This window comes from Lytechinus pictus, chromosome 5 (assembly GCF_037042905.1).
Source record: "Lytechinus pictus isolate F3 Inbred chromosome 5, Lp3.0, whole genome shotgun sequence".
Taxonomy (NCBI): domain Eukaryota; kingdom Metazoa; phylum Echinodermata; class Echinoidea; order Temnopleuroida; family Toxopneustidae; genus Lytechinus; species Lytechinus pictus.
Genome location: NC_087249.1, coordinates 11,279,748 through 11,301,353, shown reverse-complemented (window position 1 = coordinate 11,301,353; position 21,606 = coordinate 11,279,748). Strand labels below are relative to the sequence as shown.

The following is a 21,606-nucleotide window of genomic DNA, read 5'->3' as shown; positions in this document are numbered from 1 at the left end:
TGTGGATGGTCATGCGTCGTTTAGTTCATGGACTCCAAGTGATTATATAGTCTCGGTCAATTTCGATCCTTTCAATAAAATTCGACGCTTCATGTTACTTTAGATGTTCATGTCATAGCAGAAAAAAATTATTGCACTGTTTTGTTTTCTCTTCCCTTTTCTATCGAGGTCTCCATCAATGTCAAGCTCTTTGTCTAAGATTACTTTTTCCTACATTTCTGTTATAAACAATGGTTGGTATTTTTTACTGTAAGTTGGCTAATCTTGTGTGTCCTTCCGTTTGTTTGACGGCGCATACATTCGTAATTCCGAAGCTTCGTTATTCCGAAGGTTCGTATTTCCGAAGGTTTGTAATTCCGAAGGTTCGTAATTTCGAAGGTTTGTTAATCCGAAAACGAAATAAGGTTCGTAATTCCGAAGGTTCGTTAGTCCGAAAACGAAATGAGGTTCGTAATTCCGAAGGTTCGTTTGTCCGAAAACGAAATGAGGTTCGTAATTCCGAAGGTTCGTTTGTCCGAAAACGAAATGATTAGCTAACCTTATTTCGTTTTCGGACTAACGAACCTTCGGAACAAAGAACCTTATTTCGTTTTCGGATTAACGAACCTTCGGAACAACGAACCTTATTCTTTTTTCGGATTAACGAACCTTCGGAACATCGAACCTTATTTCGTTTTCGGATTATCGAACCTTCGGAATAACGCCACAAATGTTCGGATTAACGAACCCTTTTACGTTTTCGGATTAACGAACATCGAGGTTACGAGGTATATGCAATTTACGTGTTTCGGAATTACGAACCTTCGGAATAAAGAACCTTCGGAATTACGAACCTTCGGAATTACGAAGTGTAACCGTTTGACGGCGCTTTCCTCCGTGGTTTTCCACTTAATCGAGCTGGAATTTTTTTCTAAACATGGTAAAATTGTTCGCAGATTGCCATGAGGGGGTACGTTGATGTGGTATTTTGGTCGCATTATTTAAAGTTTTTTATTACAATTCGTAGCTGTTTTGCATTCCTTTTCACAGCCCTCAAGTATAGCTTCGAAGTTCCCAGTCCCTTTTACCTCTCCCGGCTCAGCGAAATAAAAAGCATGCATGCAATCATACCAACCGTATGGCAAGCCGTTTTAACATTTGTTCACATTTTCTAATATCAAGAATTGATTTCTTGATATCAAGAATTCTAATTTGTGAACCACATGAAACCATTTCTTGATAAAATTAGAATTCTTGATATCACGAAATCAATTCTTGATATCAAAAATTGAATTCTTGATAATAATAAATAATAATTAACATCATTTATATAGCGCTTATCACAAAGAATGTCTCTAAGCGCTTAAGGAAAATACATAGGAAGACAAGAAATTTCAGCTAAAATCAAATTATACATGTTAACAGTTGAAAGTAGACAGTTGAAGCCGCATATGCTAAGGACGATCTATTTAACGAAAAGATGAGTTTTTAACATAGATTTGAATTTGTCAGTTGAGTCTGCTTGTTTAATGCTCTGAGGAAGGTTGTTCCAAAGTTGAGGGGATGCTGAACAAAAAGATCGGGAACCATAAGACTGGGTGTTGATGGCAGGAACTTTTAAGAGTGATTTTTTGCATGAGCGCAAGTTGCGGGAGGGTGAGTATTCTGATATTAATTGTTGAAGATAGACTGGAGCTGATTTTATCAAACATTGGAAAGTAAGCAAGAGGATCTTAAAATCAATTCGTTCACGAACCCTTAGCATATGAAGCTCCCTTAGCATTGGAGTGACAGACTCACGTGAACGACGTTTAGCAATAAGCCTAGCTGCTGAATTTTGTATTCTCTGCAGTTTGTTAATCTGTGTATCAGGTAGACCATACAGAAGACTGTTGCAAAAGTCAATGCGAGACATGACCAGTGCCTGAACAAGCCTCTGGGTGGTCTTTTTTGTAAGAAATTGACGGATGCTACCGATTTTATGCAATGCAAACGAGGCAGATCTGCATACGTTGTTCACATGGGTCTTTAGAGACATATTATTATCAAACATGACCCCTAGGTTTCTAGCAGCCGCAGAGCATTCTATATCAGTACCATCAAAATAAATATCGCCAATCGGACTACAAGTCCTATGCCTACTCACAAAGTGTAAACATTCTGTTTTACGTTCATTTAACTTTAATCCATTCTGTATGGACCAATTCTTAATGTCTGTAAAACATGCACTGATATCAAGAAAGGAATAATTATTCTTGATATCAAGAAATCTAATTCTTGATATCAGAAAATGTGAATAAATGCTAAAACGGCTTGCCATACGACCGGGTATGGTATACGGTACGTATACATGCATGGGCGGAAATCCCAGGGGGGGACCTGTCCCCCAATCAAAAATACAAAAATAGTAGGGGGGCACAATTAAAATGTCCCCTGCTATTTTTGGTCTTTTATGATGGAGAAAAATACATCATCCACAAACGAAATAATACATGTATTTTGGACTAAATAACTTTACATTTTGGATGATAACCTTTTTTTTTTGCTTGTCAAAGTTTCCAGTCTGATCCCCCCAATATACCTTTGGAGACAGGATTCCGCCCATGTAGGTAAACGTACTCATGCGCTGGCTGCATGCATGTGCTGCTGAAACAAACGTTACCAACATACCGTAATCGGCCGATGTCCTCAGTGGTTATACCAGTGAGCATAAGTACGAATTTCTGACAAACCTATTTATTTTATTGTGAATGATTCTGCAGTGAAGCCCCATATTGTGTCATTCTAACCTATGATAAACTTTGTTTGGCTGATGTAGTACAGAGTACCGTATAAAACTTTTTTTCTTCCAATTTTGTATGGGGGAGGGTTTCAAATTCAGAATAGTTCTAACAGTTAGATCTAACTTAGATTATAGATCTAGCCTAGAGTAGACTCTAAAAGACTCTAGATCTAGAAATCTATAGCATGGCCTAGCCCTAGGCCTAGGCTACTTAAAAAAAGGGGAATCCAACCCAAATAAAAACATGTTTTTATAAGAAAAAGAAATATCAGACAAGTTGATAGGTGAAAGTTTGAAAAATATTGGACAAACAACAAGAAAGTTATGAATTTTTAAAAGTTGTAAATATTGGTAATCACTATACCCATGGAGACTTCAAATTGGCCGCATATGGGATGTCATAGTGATGTAAGGCAAGGACTACTCTTTCATGTACTCCAATACATATTATGGCTAAAATGTCATTTTTTCCAAAGGTTTTATTTCAAGTTATATTTTTCTTTCATGAGGACATAATACAATATACTACCTGGATTATATTTAGATTACTGCCCCGGGGGAATGGGCACTTCGGAGAAAACCACAAATCCCAGATAATAAAGTACATGGCCTATGGGAAAGTTGTCCTGGCCCCTTGTCATAATTTACTTACCCAGTTGCCAATTTGAAATCTACATACTATTAGTGATCTCAATTTTAAAGCAGCTATAACTTTCTTATTGCTTGTCCGATTTCTTTCAAACTTTCACCATTCTGTTTAAATTATTTTTCTCCTTCCAAACACAACATTTTATGGCCAAGGCTGGATTCCCCTTAAATTAAAAAGCCCATGGAAGCCATCCTTTTATCACAATTCACATCTAAAACCTTTTTTCTCTCTCTTTTGTATTCTTTATAATTTCTCTATCTAGCTCTCTTGAATCTCTCTCTGATTTTCCCACTGTCTCTCACATACATTTTCCCCACCGTCTGTCTCTCTCATTCATTTTCCCCACCGTCTGTCTCTCTCATTCATTTTTCCCACTGTCTGTCTGTCTCTCTCTCTCTCTCATTCATTTTCTCCGTGTGGGTCTCTTTCATTTTTCCTTCCCTCTCTCATTTTTCCCATTGTCTGTCTCTCATTTTTCTCACCGTCTGACTCATTTAAACACCACTTTTTCAGTCTCTCTCATTTTACCCCCCCCCCCTTCTCTCACTCTCACTTCTTTTCGACATCCCGCTGCACTTCTATTATGATTGAGCAAACTTTAATTTAATAAGTACAAACAACCGCAGTCTAATGTACATTGTATAAGGTACATAATGTGCAACGTACTTGCATATTTATTTCTGACCCAATACATGTAATGATAACATTTCTATATCACAATAATTGCCTCTTGACTGCTTTAATACTGAATACACCGTGTTCTGATACATTTTTCCATTTTATAGTTAGATTTGGATTTCACTCTGTAATGATTATTAGCCATTTATTAGCTCTAGAGTAACTTTAAACGTGAAAAGAAAGTAACTGCAGCAAACATAAGAAAGGGTTTAAAATCAAGGTAATAATCACCATAATATTATCATAGATCTAGATCTCGTACATTAAAATCAGCTCATCTATGTCAAATCTTTGTGAAATCTTAGCTGAAAACCGATAATTCTGATGATAACTATCACAAAAAGACATTATGTGGGACAGTTTATTTAATATTGCTTGGAAAATACCCGACATTGTATGGAATTCTGTGCCTATTTTGCTCATTTCTCAGCAATTTTATCCAAAGCCAATTGGCACACACACACATACACAGGGGCGTCGATCTTTTTTTAAGATTTGGGGGGCAAAATCATGAATCAACTTTCCAAAGGCGCTCGATATCACACAAAACAAACAAACTCACACAAACACACACACACATATGCATATATATATATATATTTATATGAGATAGAAACACATATCTCACCAACAAATTAATGCGAGCGCGAAGCGCGAGCTGAAATTTTTTAGTGAGTGGATGACGCCATCAGTCTGCTCATTGCATACTTGGACAGGATCTGCATAATAACTGTTTTGTGAAATTTGGTGAAACTTTAAGATGTCACAATTTTTATATTTTTCATCCGATTTTGATGAAATGTTAAGTGTTATGCTCGTTGAATTTTTCACCTTTTATTCAAATCAACTTTTTGTCGGGATGGACTTGTCCTTTAAAGCAGATACGAGCCAATAGCGCCATCTCGAGTCCTCAACTACTCATACCTGGCCAGTTTCCTTACCCATAATGCTAGGGTAGTTTAGTTATATAGACCCACTAGAATGACATCCATGCTAATTAACTACTCAATACGCATTATACCGCAACAATTATGTTACCAAGTAGCAAAACAATTATTTTCCTCTCAAAACATTTTAGTTTCTCTATACAAATACAACTATAGGTCTATTCTCTGTAGTGTAAAGTAGATGTCTGAAAGATGTATATATTATTGTTTTTATAACACACAGTTAATGAGAGACCACACACAGTTCACTGCCCCTTTAAGATTTTATAGGTTGGAACATTCATATCAAATGCTATCTTTGCACAATTGCTTTGAAAATCAGACCACAGTGGTATAGTGAGCGCCGGTTTTAATATAAAACAAGTCTGTCTCATATTGCCTGAAGTTTTCTCTTACATTGCACCTTAACGCCCACGTCTTATGGCTTGGTTCATGATAACGGGATGCGTGGTTGTATACCACATGACCTGTAGATCAGGTCGGCCCGTCACAGAAGACCGGAAATTCAATGCCGACGATAACCCCGAGCTCCCAAAGGACAGCGATGGAGATGAATCCGAGGTAGACGACCATGCAGATGACGCCCATCTTAAAATCCAGCTTCCATCCGTTCAGGTGAATGGCGAGGAGGATGAAAGCGACGGTGAGCAGGAGAGCGATGGTGGTGAAGACCAGCCCTTCGCTGGCGATCTCGACGGGCTGTTGGAAGGCGATGCCGTAGATGAACCACAGCAGGCCCAGGCAGATGAACACTTCGAAGATGTTGCTCCCGACTATGTTTGACAGGGCCATGTCACCGTATCCTTAAAATAATACATGGAATTTTGCATAATAGCAGTCAAAATAAATGGCATTATAGTCCAAAATAAAGACTATTTCGGCTCCCGAAAAATTTGACGAGCAGCCCCCCCCCAAAAAAAAAAAAAAATCATCGCTCCATTTTACAGGGTGCGAAACGAAGGCATTATGGAGCCAACCGTGTTAATTTCAAATTTCAAAGAAGAAGAATAAGAATAATGAAATAATTATATCAATAACAATAACAACAACAACAATAATAATAATAATAATGGCTCGGCCGGGGATCTAACCCACGACCTCCCGTTCATGAGGCGGACGTTCTACCACTGAGCCACCAATCCCGGTTTCGCCCTGCAGATAGAGGTGTTTCGATGCACTTGTCATCCCCCCTCCCCCTGCTAAAAAGACAAAAATAAACGACCAAAAATTTATAAACAAGGAAAAGTAAAAAAAAAAAAAAAAAGGATGAGCGAGAGGAGTAAAATATGAATAAAAATGAATCTGTCACAAGGATTAGATTTTATTTTTAAAAACGTCCTTTATTGCTCGCTCCGTTTGCTCGAGACTATTAGAAAATTGTCCCCCTTATGTCATGGTGATAGTGCCCCCTAAAAATTGTTTACTCACTAAACTACTAGTGACATGACCATCTTCCCCCCAAAAAAAAAAAAAAAAAAAAAAAAATATATATATAAATAAATGAAATAAATATTTAAATAGATAAACAGATAATGAATAAATAAATAAATAAACAAACAAACGAACAAACAAACAAATATATTAATAACTATATAGATGAATAAATCCATAAATAAATAAATAAATAAAAATTGCCTTACCGTCTCTCGCTACAAGGATACTAGCGATGGCATCAGGTACGCTTGTCCCTCCCGCCAGCAGGGAGATACCCATCACTGTATCTGGTATATCAAGAGTGTATCCTGGAAAACAGAGCATTGATAAGCATGATTTTCATTTCATTTCGTTAAAATCCATTTTCAATAATTACATGATAATACTGTCAAACCTGCCTATTGAGACGGCGAAAATAAACGGAAAAAGTGGCCACTGACTACTGATGGTCTAAATAGAACAGGTTCTCATAGACCCATATTTCCTTTAAATTAATAATGGAAGATATATTTCCGTTATAGACAGGTTACTAGGATATGTTTGACCATATAAGTAAACAATAGATATGTTGTGAATATTTTTATGTCCGACCTTCATTTTTTTCGCACTAAGGGCTATATACAAGTAATACTAACGCGACCAATGCCTCCCCTTCATTCCCTTCGCATTTTCTTCTCTTCCCCTTTTTATTCCCCCACTTATATTTCTTTCCTTTTATTCTACTTGAAAAATCATAGGGAGGGTGGTCACTCACAGTCAAGCCCCCCACCCCTTCCCCACTGTGGCGGGCGCAGCCCTTGGTGGATAGAATACAGACGTCATGGTGAAAGGAATAGCAAAGGCTTGAATCATGTGAGTCATGCATGGGCGGAAATCTGTCCCCAAAGGTAGGGGGACCAGGGCCTGGAAAATTTGACAAGCAAAAAAAAAAAAAAAGGTTATCACCCAAAATGTAAGGTAATTTTAACCTAAACAAAATTTGACTAGCAAAATGTAAGGTCATTTAGTCCAAAATACATGTATTATTTCGATTGTGAATTAAGTGATGTATTTTTCTCCATCATAAAAGACCAAAAATAGTAGGGGTACATTTGATATTGTGTCCCCCTACTATTTTTGGTAGGGAGGACACGTCTCCCTGTGATTTCCGCCCATGGAGTCATGGAATCAGCAAAGACTTACCTATTACTACGATCATCCAATAGAGTACGTAAGCCAACCCAGCCAACCAGGCGGTCGATATGATGAAGGTGAAGAAGTAAAGCCGCCTCCACAACCCCGGTTTCCTACAGTCGGGAACGGTCAGGTAGGTGACGAGGACGACGGGAAGGCCAACGGCCCACAGGACGCGGAAGAACCAAGAAGACGGTGGATAGAAGACATTGCTATCGTGCTCCGAGAGGGGCGGGTGGTCAGTGACCACGGAGCTGGTGGTCGTCACCGTGCGAGGTTTCTCCTTGTAGCCTTCGACATCGGGATCGTAAGCGTGCTCTGTTTCGCATTCGGAAGAATAGACAAAATAGAGAATATATAAAAAACGAGATTTCTTTTAAAAAAAGCTTACATTCAGCGGCGGATCTAGGCGTGACGCATGGCACGCCTACCTTCTATTACTTTGAGAATCGCCCCACCCATTTTTTTTTTAATGCCAGAAATCGTATTTCTGAAGTTTAGGCCGCGGTCTAATTCGTACTTATATTAATAATATTATTATTATGGGAAGCCAGATATGTTGTTAAAATTCTATTCAGATCGAATATTTCTTATTTCTATTGTGCTATTTCCTTATTACTTTCTAAAGAAGAAAACTATTGTAATTAATGTCATAAATGGTGCGAGTGTCAATCTAGCTGAAAAGTTGAACCACCTATACTGTAAAATATTTTTTCCGCAAGTTGTTATTCATAGTTAAACCACAATTTTAAACAAAGATTGAATTGAACCAGAGTTCAGATTAGAAATGTTTAAAGCAAAAATGTTTTCAACATTTGCATTCAAGGGATACTTTTCAAACTGATTTAGAAATAAGAACGGAGATACATTCTTCACTCAATGTAATTCAAAACTGATGACTTTCTGCCTTTTGGTCAGAAAGATGGAGCAAAGGTTAACGTTTTTACATACATCATGGTGTGTCTTTTTTTTTCCTTTTTCCCTTTTCCAATTAAAAAAAAATGCCCTTAACATTCATAGGAAAAACAATTTATCTTAGATGACTTGGTCAAAATAATTGTTGTCAATGTGTCCGACCAGAACAAAGCTCAAAATCATCGAAATTCTGGAAAATTTTGACCAATAATTTGTATAATTTCACGGCTATTCATTATCGAACACGTATTCACCAACGTACTGGGTATGTCGACTGATCCCTAAAGGTAGGAATTTCAAAACTGGCTATAAAGGTCGATTGACGGTTCGTTTATTGGCCGATTAATCTTTGTAAACTTCAAAAAGTAAATAAAAATGACAAATATTATCTCTGAGATCGAGCCGAGAGTTAGAGTACTGCTATATAGTAAGTCACGATATTTGAGATGTTATCAATTATATTTGATTCCAAAGTGTTAGATCATATTTACTTTGATTAGCTACGTGTATAGCTAACCTGTAACCCGCCCCCCTCTACTGCTTCTTCTTCCCCGGTTTTTACTGCCCTCCACCTTCTTTCTTTCTCGTCCCCTTCCTTCTTCTACCAGTGATGACATAGTCACATCGGCAAGACCGACTTTCTTTCTTTCTTCCTTCCTTCCTTTCTTTCTTTCTTTCTTTCTTTCTTTCTTTCTTTCTTTCTTTCTTTCTTTCTTGCTTTCTTGCTTTCTTGCTTTCTTTCTTTCTTTCTTTCTTTCTTTCTTTCTTTCTTTCTTTCTTTCTTTCTTTCTTTCTTTCTTTCTTTCTTTCTTTCTTTCTTTCTTTCTTTCTTTCTTTCTTTCTTTCTTTCTTTCTTTCTTTCTTTCTTTCTTTCTTCTTCTTTGTCTTCCTCTTCTTCCCTTCTTCTTCCTCTTCTTCTTCTTTTCCTCCTCCTCCTCCTTCTTCTCGATCCTCCTCCTCCTTCGTCCTCCTCTTCTCCTTCTTTCTCATTCTCCAGTTCCTCGTCTTCTTTCTCGTCTCCTTCCTTCTTCTACCAGTGATGACATATCGGCAAGACCGACCCCTGACCGACCAAATCTATTACGTTATTACCAATGACATGCTATCGATCAAATCGTTTGGAGTCGTACGGTTCCATGACATTTGCTCCGGCGACAATTGCTCCGCTGTAAATCCCACACACAAATCGAATGACCAACTTCAAACCTGGATTCAACACTATACCCTATCCTAAACCTAACATAAAACCCTATTGCAACCCTAACCCTAAATCTGAGACGAAATAAAGCCGGGAGCAACTGTCGTCGGAGCAAATGTCGTGTCACACCTCTCGGACACTGGTATATCTTACCGATATTAGGAATGGCCCCGTTGCTATGGTGACTCAGCTCACTGTTCGTCATCGGCGTTTCGTGATAAGCCGTCGTTCCGTAGGAAGTCTCGCTATGTTTGTCGGAGAGTAAACCTACCGCGTCTTCGGATGTTGGGTTGCTGTGGTTACCGCCTCGTCGTCTCCATCTCTCCTCTATTTCCGAGGCCCGCATTGAGAGATACGGGTTGAAATACATGATGGCGATGTAGACGATGTAACCACAGGAGAGTATTAATCCTTCCCACCTGCAGGGATAATGTGCATATACTCAACTGCGCTTTGATACTTATCATATCATATCTATTTATCTATCTATCTATCTATCTATCTATCTATCTATCTATCTATCTATCTATCTATCTATCTATCTATCTATCTATCTATCTATCTATCTATCTATCTATCTATCTATCTGTCTGTCTGTCTGTCTGTCTGTCTGTCTGTCTGTCTGTCTGTCTGTCTGTCTGTCTGTCTGTCTGTCTGTCTGTCTGTCAGTCCGTCCGTCCGTCCATCTATCTATCTATCTATCTATCTATCTATCTATCTATCTATCTATCTATCTATCTTTCATCGTAATGTTACACATAGATGTCACACTGTTAATCGTATCTCTCATACAGAACTTTATTTTATTAATAATAATAAATAATAATTCAATATTTATATAGCGCCTATTGAAATTTCTCTAAGCGCTTTACATCACAAAACCTATCTACTTATCTTTCTGTTTGTTTGTGGTAACTCCCGTAGGAACTCGGCAGGACAGCATTTTTTGCTGGTAAACGCCAAGCTGGTATATAACCAATTACCTTGGAAACATTTTACGTTTAGGTTAATCAGTCATAGTGGCTGACGTAATAGACGACAGATATCACTCTTGGGCCTTTTTATCAAAGTGGAGACAATGGCAGAGTTGCGAACTCACAACCTTGCGATTATGAGTCCAATTCTCTAACCACTGGACCACACGAATAATCATAATTTCATATAAATAACATACAAAAGGACAAGTGGGGATGTGACATCATCAACTTGATCATATAATATTCATGCAGAGATGCAACTGAACTGTTGTACCAACATAATGCAATTCTTTAAATTGTCATAACTTTGTTATATTCCTTGTCCAACCTTGATGGCATTTTCAGTGATTTCTTGGTCTGATTTTTCTTTTTCTATTCCAAGCATACTACTTTGGCCTGGAGTACCTGGTTACTCTTCAACAACCCTGATCTACATTTTCAAATCCGCTTTTCTACATCTGCCCCCCCCCCCCCCCGGTTGCGGAGTTGATTTTCCTATGACCTTTCGTTTCCCGTTTTTGTCTTGTAAAATTGTAAATGATCCAATTTGAAACTTTGTACCTTAACAATCTTTACTCGCCTAATATTCAATAAAAAAGAAAGATGAATCTGAAAAACAGCCCCTCCCTCCATCCCCTTTCCCAGTTGAGATCCTCAATAATTGCCAAGCCCACGGCCGTACCCAGCGGGGGTCAGTTGCCCCCACCCCCCCCCCGAAATTTTGAAAAATTAAATTTTTTACTAATGATTTTCACAAAATTCACCAGAAACGAAATCCTTCAATTTCACTTTAGAAAATGCAATGCGTCCTTCGATCACTCTCTCTCAATTTTTATTTTATTTTTTAAGTTTCTTCAATAATTTTTACGCGTCTTGCCCCCCCCCCCCCGATTTTTTTAAATCTGCATACGGCCATGGCCAAGCTATATACTAATGCAAATATCTCATACAATTTCCGACAACTAAAACAAAAGCAGAAAAAAACAATACGTACCATTGAATTTCCCCGTCCATAATAACAACTACCATTATCAAAATACTGATCACATATACAAAACAGTCCCGACAAAATGGCCACCAGTGAATTACGAGTTCCTATGAAATAAAAGAGAGAATGTAGTAATTATTAGAAAGTTAATGATGTGCATGACAAATAGGATGAAAGAATTTGGTTTATCATCACTATCATTATTTCTTATTTGATTTAATCAACAAACATGTAAAGAACAAAATAATGCCAGCAATAAATCATCGTTTCCCTGGTAATACAATCGTCATCATGGTCATTTCGTATTGTTTAATCCAAAAGTACAATCTCCCTCAGAAGCTTCATTCACAGTCAAATTTAATTCAAATTGATTGATCTATAATGTTCCCACTTAGGTTCATCATCACAAAGCATTTAAAAAAAACTAAAAAAAAACGCATGACAAATTGGGCATATACCAATCTACAAACATATCGAAATAGATAGCAGATGTGAAATATAGGCATCATTTTACACGAACAGAACAAGACATGACAAGTTCGCTATTACTAATTTATTTATTTATTTATTCATTTATTTATCTATTTATATATTCATTCATTTATTTATTTATTTGTTTTCTTTATTTTATACTGCAGGGTAGGCCTGTTCAGTTATGCAAAACTGTTTTTTAAAGGCGCCCTGCAGTTTAACAAATAACTCAACATCATAGCAATTCAATGTATGTAACAAAACAATAAAGTAAAAACAGAATACATTATATACATATAGAGTGAAATCAACAATTATCATGGCATCATTACATCTACATCAAGTTATTCAGTGTAATTACATGTATTACAGTCAGCATTTTAATGATTTACGGTGTTTTTTAATGCATGGAGGGACGTGTATTTTGTATATCACAAGGGAGAGAATTAAATAAGATGGCAGCAACATATTCAAAAGATTTTCTTTTATTATCCGTCCTTGGGCAGGGTATTTGAAGGGGACATTGTTAAGAATGTCGTGTTTTATTAGTTACATTACTTGCAGATAAGTGGTCCCAGATAGGCAGGGGCTAAATCGTTTTGTATTTGCAAGAACACAAAATTGGTACTACGTTCCTCCAGTTTGCCATTTGAGTGTAGACAACAATTAATGTTGGGGAGTACGATATTCCTTATTTAAAATCATGGAGCTATTATAATAGCTCTATGTTTAAAATCATTCGGGCATACTTATTTTGCAGTTTTTGTATCTTATTTTTGTTGGTTTTTGCACAACTTCCCCAAAATGTACAACAATAATCAATGTAAGGTAAAATCATGGCAAAATATAAATTCTTAAGAAGGAAATGTTTGATTCTCTTTATACAACCTATCGTACGAGATATATTAACAATGATACTAGATACATGTTCTCCCCACGTCATGCCAGAGCCAAGTGTTACACCCAAGTATTTGATCATGATTACATTTTCTATGGGATCATTTCTATATTTTATCATTAAAGCATCAATTTTCAATTTTTTCCCATGACCTTTCAATATATTTTCCAATCAGAAATGGTCAAATTTGAATAAAAAATGTTGAAATGTGACTAGTATGAGCCCATTGACCCTTCTAAAATTCATATCCATATTTTATTGTTCAAATTGAATAGAAATCTGAGAATAGAAATATTCCGAAAATTCATTTTGCCAAATTGATCGTGCATGGGCCCGCCGGCAGCCACTGTGCAGCGCCAGATCGACGAGGTTCTATAATTCCTTTATGTGAAACGCCTAGTCATTCTAAAAATCTTAGGGTTTTTGTTTTAATATACTGTTTCAAATATGTCCTCGGGGAACAACCCATGCACCCCATCCCCCTCCCCTCCCAGGGGTGCCAATTCCTCGAACAAAGGTCCCACATATCTAAAATGTCCAATAAAAAGGGAAAATATACCATTATTATGATTATGTCATGAAAAAAATATAGGCCCGTATTCTGAAGTCGGGTTTAACTTAGACCACGGTCTAACTCTGTGCTATAAGTATGGGGGCCCAAAATTTAAAAAAAAATCTGTTTGTATTGCATATTTCTTATGTTTATTTATGTTTCCTTTTGCTTTCATCATAATGAGGAATAATACTTCAGCTATCATTCCAAGACAATTATGAACAGTTTCTTGGTTGTCATATGAGTTAATAAATTGGATGTGTACTGTGAGGGATTTGTGCCCCAATTGGCTCTCCATAGTTAAACCACAACTTTAAACCAGGGTTTAATTTAAACCTGAGTTCAGAATACGGGATTATGAATGTCACCTGTCCAGCGAAGAAGCAACATAAGCTGATGATGACGAAGATGTTGAATGCTGCCGAACCCACAATAGCACTCAGCCCAGTATCATCATACGATATGAATGTTCCTTGAAATAATATGGAAATAATAAAAATACATCAAAATAGTCATGGATCCATGAATTTTGCAGGCGTTATTCAGCTGACTCACAAAGCTCCTCTAATTTTAAGACAGCTATTCGGCATCATTTAAATATTGTTTTCGAAAGAAATTAATGGTCTATCGAAATCGATATTACAAATAAAAATATCCATCGTTTAGAACGGAAGCATTTTTCTTTACACGTCTTAATTAATGTTTTAAGAGCGTTCCCCCTCCCCCTCTGTCTGTCTGTCTGTCTCTCTCTCTCTCTCTAGTTTTCATGAAAGATATGCATGATAATTTGTAAACGAACATGACGAAGCTATAAACACCTTTTAAAGAACACCAGAAAGATGAACAAACAAAATAGTAAATGATATCAATGCAATTACAAAAGCAAAGTCCCTGTTAATCAAACACAGGCCATGTGGGCGGCCCCATTCGCGATGTTTTATTTTTTTCGTGCACCGATCAATAATAGCATAAACGCATTAAATCCCTCATGAAATTGAATCCTAGTGAAAATATATTGCAGAATATACATACATAACTGTTTTATGTTTTTAGCTTTTGAAGAAGACAATAACTCAACTATTAAAGTCCGTATTTTTCGATTGTATTTCAAGTTGTTCTTAATTTCTTTGTGGCTGCGTAGTTTGCGTATAAAACAGAGGGCAAATAATCAAATTTTAAACACGCAAATCATCCATTCCTTTGAAAGTGAAGCATTTGTTGCTGTATGAAGTTTAATAACCAATAAATATCAATTGACTTACGGAATTCGGTTAAACTACACATCCTTTATGCGAAAGAACTATACCGAGGTTGTTTTACCTGACTGCTAAGAAAGCACGAATGCCTGTGAGCAAGCAACCAGTGGACCAACGGCTTAAGGTCCTCTCCGAGGGACCTGGTAATGAGGATAAATGCCTTACCAAAGGGCACTAGCGCACCACTTGGGAATCGAACCCGGGTCACCGGAATCCGATACTATCATAGGATAAAACAGTTAAAGGGAAATCAAACCTTTGGAACAAGTAGGCTTGTGTCAAAACAGAAAAATCCGATAAAAACAAAGAAAGTTTGAGAAAAATCGGGCAAATAATGAGAGAGTTATGAGCATTTGAATATTGCAATCACTAGTGCCATGGAGATCCTCACATTGGCAATGTGACAAGGACGTGTGATGTCACATGTGAACAACTTTCCCTTTGATGGACTGTAAAATACCCCCAAAATGTCTCTTCTTGCTTTTTCTTATGGTGATACAAACTCTTTATCCATGATGTATTCTTTAAAAATCTGTATTACATGCTCTCCTAGAGAAAGAACACATGATATACTGATAGATGTGATAAAAGAGGCAGTTTAAGTGAAATATATACTAAAGTAATAGGGAGAGCTGTTCACAAGTGACATCACACATCTTTGTCGCATTGCCAATGTGAGGATCTCCATAGCATTAGTGATCGCAATGTTTAAATGCTCATAACTTTCTCATTATTTGTCCGATTTTTCTCAAACTTTCGTTGATCTGTTTCTTTGATTTTTCTGTTTTCACACAAGCTATCTTATTCCAAAGGTTTCATTCTTCTTTAATGTAAAGAGAAGAGTGAAGAAAGAAAAGGAGCTCAACTTCGCCAGAATTTTGACCATGCTGGGGAAGAAATTAGCATGTCGCATAATTTCTAAACAAAAATCTGACGATAAAATCATCTTAAAAAATGAAAACAAAATACAATTTTATAATAACTTAATTAAATCATAGAGAATCAATACCCGGAGAATGAATTTTGACCCTCTTCTAAATAACACACCATAAAGTAACGCCCCTGGAATATAATTTGAATGCAATAAAGAAAAATATAAATATTTACCGATTACAGCCGAGAAGAGTTCAGGAGCTGAACTTCCAGCTGCCATAAACGTTGCTCCCGCTACATCGGGCTGGAGTTTAAGTCCTATAAAATTGAACAGAATTCATAGCTCAACACTTTCTTTATATTGCTCCAGTAGGCAATAAACTGGATCATGTTACAAACTAGATCAAAGATAATATTTTCTTCCTCATCTTTTTTTTTTCTTTCTTCTTCTTCTTCTTCTTCCTCTCCGTCTTCTTTTCCTTTACCTTTCTCCTCCTCTTCTTCTTCTTCTTCTTCATCTTCTTCTCCTTCTCCGTCTTCTTTTCCTTTCCCTTTCTCCTCCTTCTCTTCTTCTTCTGATGAACTTAATACTCCGCATATCCTTTGTTTGTTATTGTTTAAACAAAATTTATAAGTCCATAGAAGTGGCTTTTCATTTGTCATTTACATGTAGTACAAAATATCAATAGCTCTCACTCCCCCCTCTCTCTCTCTCTATCTCTCTCTCTTTTGCATCATGAAATATATAAATGATAAAAACCATAGAGTGCATTACATGCCCGATGTGCCTTTCAATACACCAGAGTCATGACCAATGCCAGTTGTGCAATTACGTGTGTAATATATTCTAATAATAATGCCCGAGCAAGATGATGTGTTTTATATATATTTTCTAAGAGAGTGATTCTATACCGTCCTAATCTCAAACCATGACCGGTCATTCGCAATAGTCACAGTGTCAGTGAGAATAAATGACCAGTCACGTGACAGATTTCAGCTAATCATTTAACTAGGATCCATATCACCATTTTATAAAATATAATCTAACCTTGTTTTGACACTACATAGTAAAAACGCTGTTTTATACAACGACCATGCTACCCGGCCATGCTATAAGTTTTTTTGAGAATAAAAGATTACAATCTAAACTTTTGTTTAAGACTTTAAACACTTGTTTAAACTTGTTAAACTTATTAAACGGCGTTGTATATATAAAAAAAAAATGGAACTGCGTTTTCACTGTGTAAATAATATCTGGCAGAAGCACGTTTTGTGTGGTGCAGTGGTCAATATATATTATATAGGAACAAGGGTCAGTTCAATATTGAGAAAACATATATATATTCCTTCTTCAGTATCTGGGTCACATTTCCAACCTGGCTTGTCCAAATGTTTGATTTTGTATGCTTGGCATTGGACTTATCATTCTTACCTTGAAATTTTATCTTGGTTTCATTGTCACGAGTCGAAAGGGTAATTGAGTCATTAACATTTCAGTACACAGTGAATACAACACTAGGAAAAAATGTATGAATTCTATACGATACAGCCTGGTTTACTATAACAGAGTCTAAAATAATTTTTTTCAAAATTGTAAAAATATCTTCTTTTAAGCAGTAAGTATTAAAGTTTGATCTTTGTTCAGTTCATAAACAATGTTGTGCAAAGCGTTTTTCTGTGTATACTACGCACATTGAGATCGTGCCTGTTACTTGCACACAAATCAAAAGGTTATTAAATCGGCGGGGGAAAATCGCTGGTTCCGATGTTTCAGTTATTCGTGCAGTGGCGTACCTAGGATTTTCCACAGGGGGGGGGGGGGCAAATTCGTCCGCCAAAAAATTTGACAAGCAAAAAAAAAAAGGTCTTTAACCACAAATAAAGGATCTCGTCCGCCAAAAAAATTGACAAGCAAAAAAAAAAAAAAGGTCTTCAACCACAAATAAAGGATTTCGTACCAGAAAAAATTTGACAAGCAAAAAAAAAAAAAAAGTCTTCAACCACAAATAAAGGATTTCGTACCAGAAAAAAAATTGACAAGCAAAAAAAAAAAAGGTCTTCAAGACTCGTCAGGGGGGGGGCAGGGATATGTCCCTTCCATGGATTGTGACTCGTCAGGGGGCAGTCTGCCCCCCCCGTAGGTACGCTAGTGTATTCGTGTATTACCTATATTCGGAACTTAGAATATGATTATGATGAAACAAACTTCGTTATTGCAAAGTTGATATGATACAAATTTTGGAGCACTTTTCTGATATGGATGCGGATGTCATTTTGTTGTTGTGAATTGACGATTACCACTTATCATGACTATGTAAACAAGGTGATAGCCAGTATACGTCATGACACGTATGATACTACTGATGTAATACATTCTTAAATGTATTGCATCAGTAGAATCATACATTATGTTGAAACATGTTTATGATATTTGATGAGCTGTAAAAAAACACCGTACCCTTCAGTACCTGGAGAAACTGATTATGACATACCCAGAAAAGAAATGAATTCAGTTTAAAATGTAACCATACGTAATAGGCAAAGAGGAAAGAGGATGCAACATTCGCTGTCTGGTGTTGGAACTCAGGAATGCATGGATTTTTAAGTTCATTTCAGGCATTTTACCTCTATTTTGGCAAAATTGATACAAATTGCCTTTGAAACATCGATCCCTGTATCTTTCCCTTTCTAATTACACTTCTTGCTTTTATTTTTTTCGCAAATTTGAAATATATTTTTTCGATATATATATATATTAAAACAGCCCCCCTCGATAAAATTGCAAACTAGGACGACAAGAAGCACCCACCCCTCCATATTATTCATTAAGCTTAAAAAAAACTTTTCGAATTCGAATATAAAAAGCTCATAAAACTTTTTTTTTTCAAAATCGCGAACATGCCAAGTAATAATAGACCCTTAATATTTTGAACGCAAAATTTGAACTGATCATAATGCATCTTGTAATACAGGGAAGGGGGGGGGGCATTGAGGAGGGGGCTTTGATCCCTCGCCCCCACTTTTTTAAATAAAGGAGTACAAAAACGCAAAAATATCCATATCATTCTGATTTTGTGCATATGTTTCGCCCACCCCGCCTGCCCGCCCTACCCCCCCTCCCCACTTTCAAAACCACTCAGCGACCCCTGCAATTAATATAAAATTAACACCAGGATCATGCATTATTTTCACTTACGTTCACAAAGTATTTCAAGCGAAGGGACGAAGTAGGCCGAGCACACGTAACCGATAGCACCACATAGATAGAGAGCGACGAGAAAGTTGACGACCAGGGCCCCGTTCTTCCTTTGCTCGTTCGTGAAGACGCCCGGTGGAAACTTGCTGATCCCTCTCACCGTACAGTTGCCCTCATCATCCCCGTTCTCACTGACCACCAGGAGCCTTCTGCCCGATGCCTTCGCCTCTGAAACGGGAATCATTTGCCACATGAACAAAATTGCGGGGATGGGGACCACCGATTCGATGTCTTATATATGAATATGAAATACATTGAAAATTTGAAAAGAAACACTATTTAAAATGGAATAAAACAATTTAATAAATAAAAAATATGGGTGATGAATAGGCCTACTAACAAGCTATAGTCGACTTTCAGTCCAGGCCCAACCTACAAGGTATACGTAGCAGGTACCTTGACCTGAACGTAAAGGTATAAACAGAAACTGTAGGTTTTATGCCCGAAACTCACACCATTATTTCTCACAAATAGTTAATTACAATGCCATCACCATGAGATTCTGTTACATTACAAAGATACAACATGCTGAAATTGAAAGCCACAACTCACAAGGCAATAAAACGTTATTACTATACTCTAAGAATGGGCGGAAATTCTCTTACAATGAAAGCAATTGAAGCAATTCCCCACACATCTATCAATTTCCGCTCTATTTTTCTGTTAAATAAAAAAAACTTGAGGAATATAAAATAAGAATATTTTGGTAAATGATTACCTTGGCTGAAAGATTTCAATCTGGGGACGCCTCCATGTTTAGTCTCTAACCCTCGCTTCAGAAATGAGTCAGTTTTGACGGAAAGGAACGCATATCCTATAACCATACAGAAAACAATCGTCATCATGGACTTGACCAGTTTGGCACGGCCGAGTGGATCCGACGTTGGCCGAAAGCTAGTCATTTTTCACAATATGTGTCTCTTTTCCCCCCTTTCAAATGGTCACGTTACAGTCTTAAATGGTCGCTCATGATATTATTAATAGAGAGAATACATGTACAAGGTTTGGTTGGCGCTATCCCACTCGTTTGCCCAAGTGGTATTGTGGTATGATCACCAAAAAGGGGCTTACTGGTTCAAAGCAGCCTATACAGATTTATTCCATGAAAAGAACGTTGACATGCATAACAATTAATGTCTGAAATCGTGGCCATCAAATAAGTGGAAAGTATGAATATTTTTACCATTCTATTACGAAAGGTCCCCCGAAAGCGTTCGATACTTGATCGCTACCTTTGTTGCTACGAAATAATGCGCAGGCTCCTTTTCTCGAACGTTCATGGCATGCACCAAATATTTCCGAAGTCAGATCGATAATACAAACAATTTACACAAGGAAGAAGTGTTGGCAAAGTAGGACATGGATTCCTTACAAGACTGCGTTCAATACGTTATGATTTGTTTTCAGGGCGAGTGAGGTTCAAAGATTTCCGAGTTTCAGGTACATGACATCCGAACAACTTGCATCCGAATCACTCAAAATCCATATCTATAATAATTCAAAGAGTTCCGAGTTTCAGGTACTGACATCCGAATCACTCAAAATCCATATCTATAATAATCTTCATGTGCATGCGGCGAACTTCTCGTGATCATAATTTTTCGACTTTGACCCCGTATTACACACTCTTTTGTGCATGTATATATATATTCAGGTGTTATTAATAATTGCATTGTGAAACCATTTAATCCACCCTGTCATAATTCGAGTAGAATATAGCCGTGTAATCTTCCCTCGTTTTCGCTTCATGGCTGCCTGCAGCTTTGATGATGGCACACGTATACCGCTAACACAATCTTTGGAGTCCCCGAGACCCGAGTACACTATAGAGCGGTCCTGTATTTCAATTGTTTGCTGATCAACTTCAAGGTCGGTCACAAGTTCACGAATCTGAACTTCACGACATACGGGACTTGTCCTGTTTGTAGCCGTGCACATTCTCGATTTTTTTTTAAAAAGTACTAGTTCATTACTCTCTTCGTAAACAAAGATCACTTGCAGAACGTGTGGACTCCCTTGATTGTATTAAAAGTAAATTATTGACCCGGCATCTCTGGAATTGGCTTTGAATTGAGCGAGAAGACTGAAGCATATGAAACTGTATTCGTCTAGAGGCTGGAGAGAAGAGTTTATTATACGCGAAATCACTACAGGTTAAAACTTCAAAATAATGTAAAATATGTGTGTTTTCAATACTGCTCCATTGCTGAATCACCTGAATGATGATTGTATAACGGGTTGATCTCTAATACATCCCCATATGCACAGTATCATTGTAGGGATGAAACCCTTTACAGGATCAGCCATGCAAGAAAGGACGAGGCTATTATGGCATCAATTGTAGTTGTTAATTGATATGTCATGAATAAAGGCAAATGAAGAGGTCGAAAATGGGGAGACAGCGAGTAGGGGCATGGGAACATACCTCCAAGTTGGATCAGGTGCCCCTTAAGTTATGAAAATGGAAGGAAAATATGGTAAGAGGTAGAGTACCCCCCCCCCCCGTCACACACACCATGGTCCTGGGAAGTGGATGGGGGTCTGGAGATATGCTGCGTGTATTATTTTCCATAGGCAGC

General features: G+C 37.3%; 1 protein-coding gene across 1 annotated transcript; it reads right to left on the bottom strand.

The window, feature by feature from the left end:
- Positions 1-4,044: 4,044 nt before the first annotated feature.
- On the bottom strand, positions 4,045-21,277 carry LOC129262418 (sodium/potassium/calcium exchanger 4-like). Its single transcript, XM_054900534.2, has 9 exons — positions 19,746-21,277; positions 18,968-19,195; positions 16,006-16,089; positions 14,011-14,114; positions 11,727-11,827; positions 9,909-10,174; positions 7,652-7,960; positions 6,676-6,777; positions 4,045-5,838 (listed from the first exon to the last, which is right to left on the bottom strand). The coding sequence occupies exons 1-9, from the start codon at positions 19,927-19,929 to the stop codon at positions 5,510-5,512; spliced, it is 1,707 nt and encodes a 568-aa protein (XP_054756509.2). The 5' UTR covers positions 19,930-21,277; the 3' UTR covers positions 4,045-5,509.
- Between the last annotated feature and the right edge of the window lie 329 nt (positions 21,278-21,606).

Excerpts from the sequence above, each read along its gene's own strand:
- LOC129262418 (XM_054900534.2), bottom strand. The coding sequence starts at position 19,929 with ATGACTAGCTTTCGGCCAACGTCGGATCCACTCGGCCGTGCCAAACTG. Across the intron at positions 14,115-16,005 it reads ACTCTTCTCGGCTGTAATCG|GAACATTCATATCGTATGAT; the intron begins GTAAATATTTAT and ends TATTATTTCAAG. Across the intron at positions 10,175-11,726 it reads ATGGACGGGGAAATTCAATG|GTGGGAAGGATTAATACTCT; the intron begins GTACGTATTGTT and ends TTATCCCTGCAG.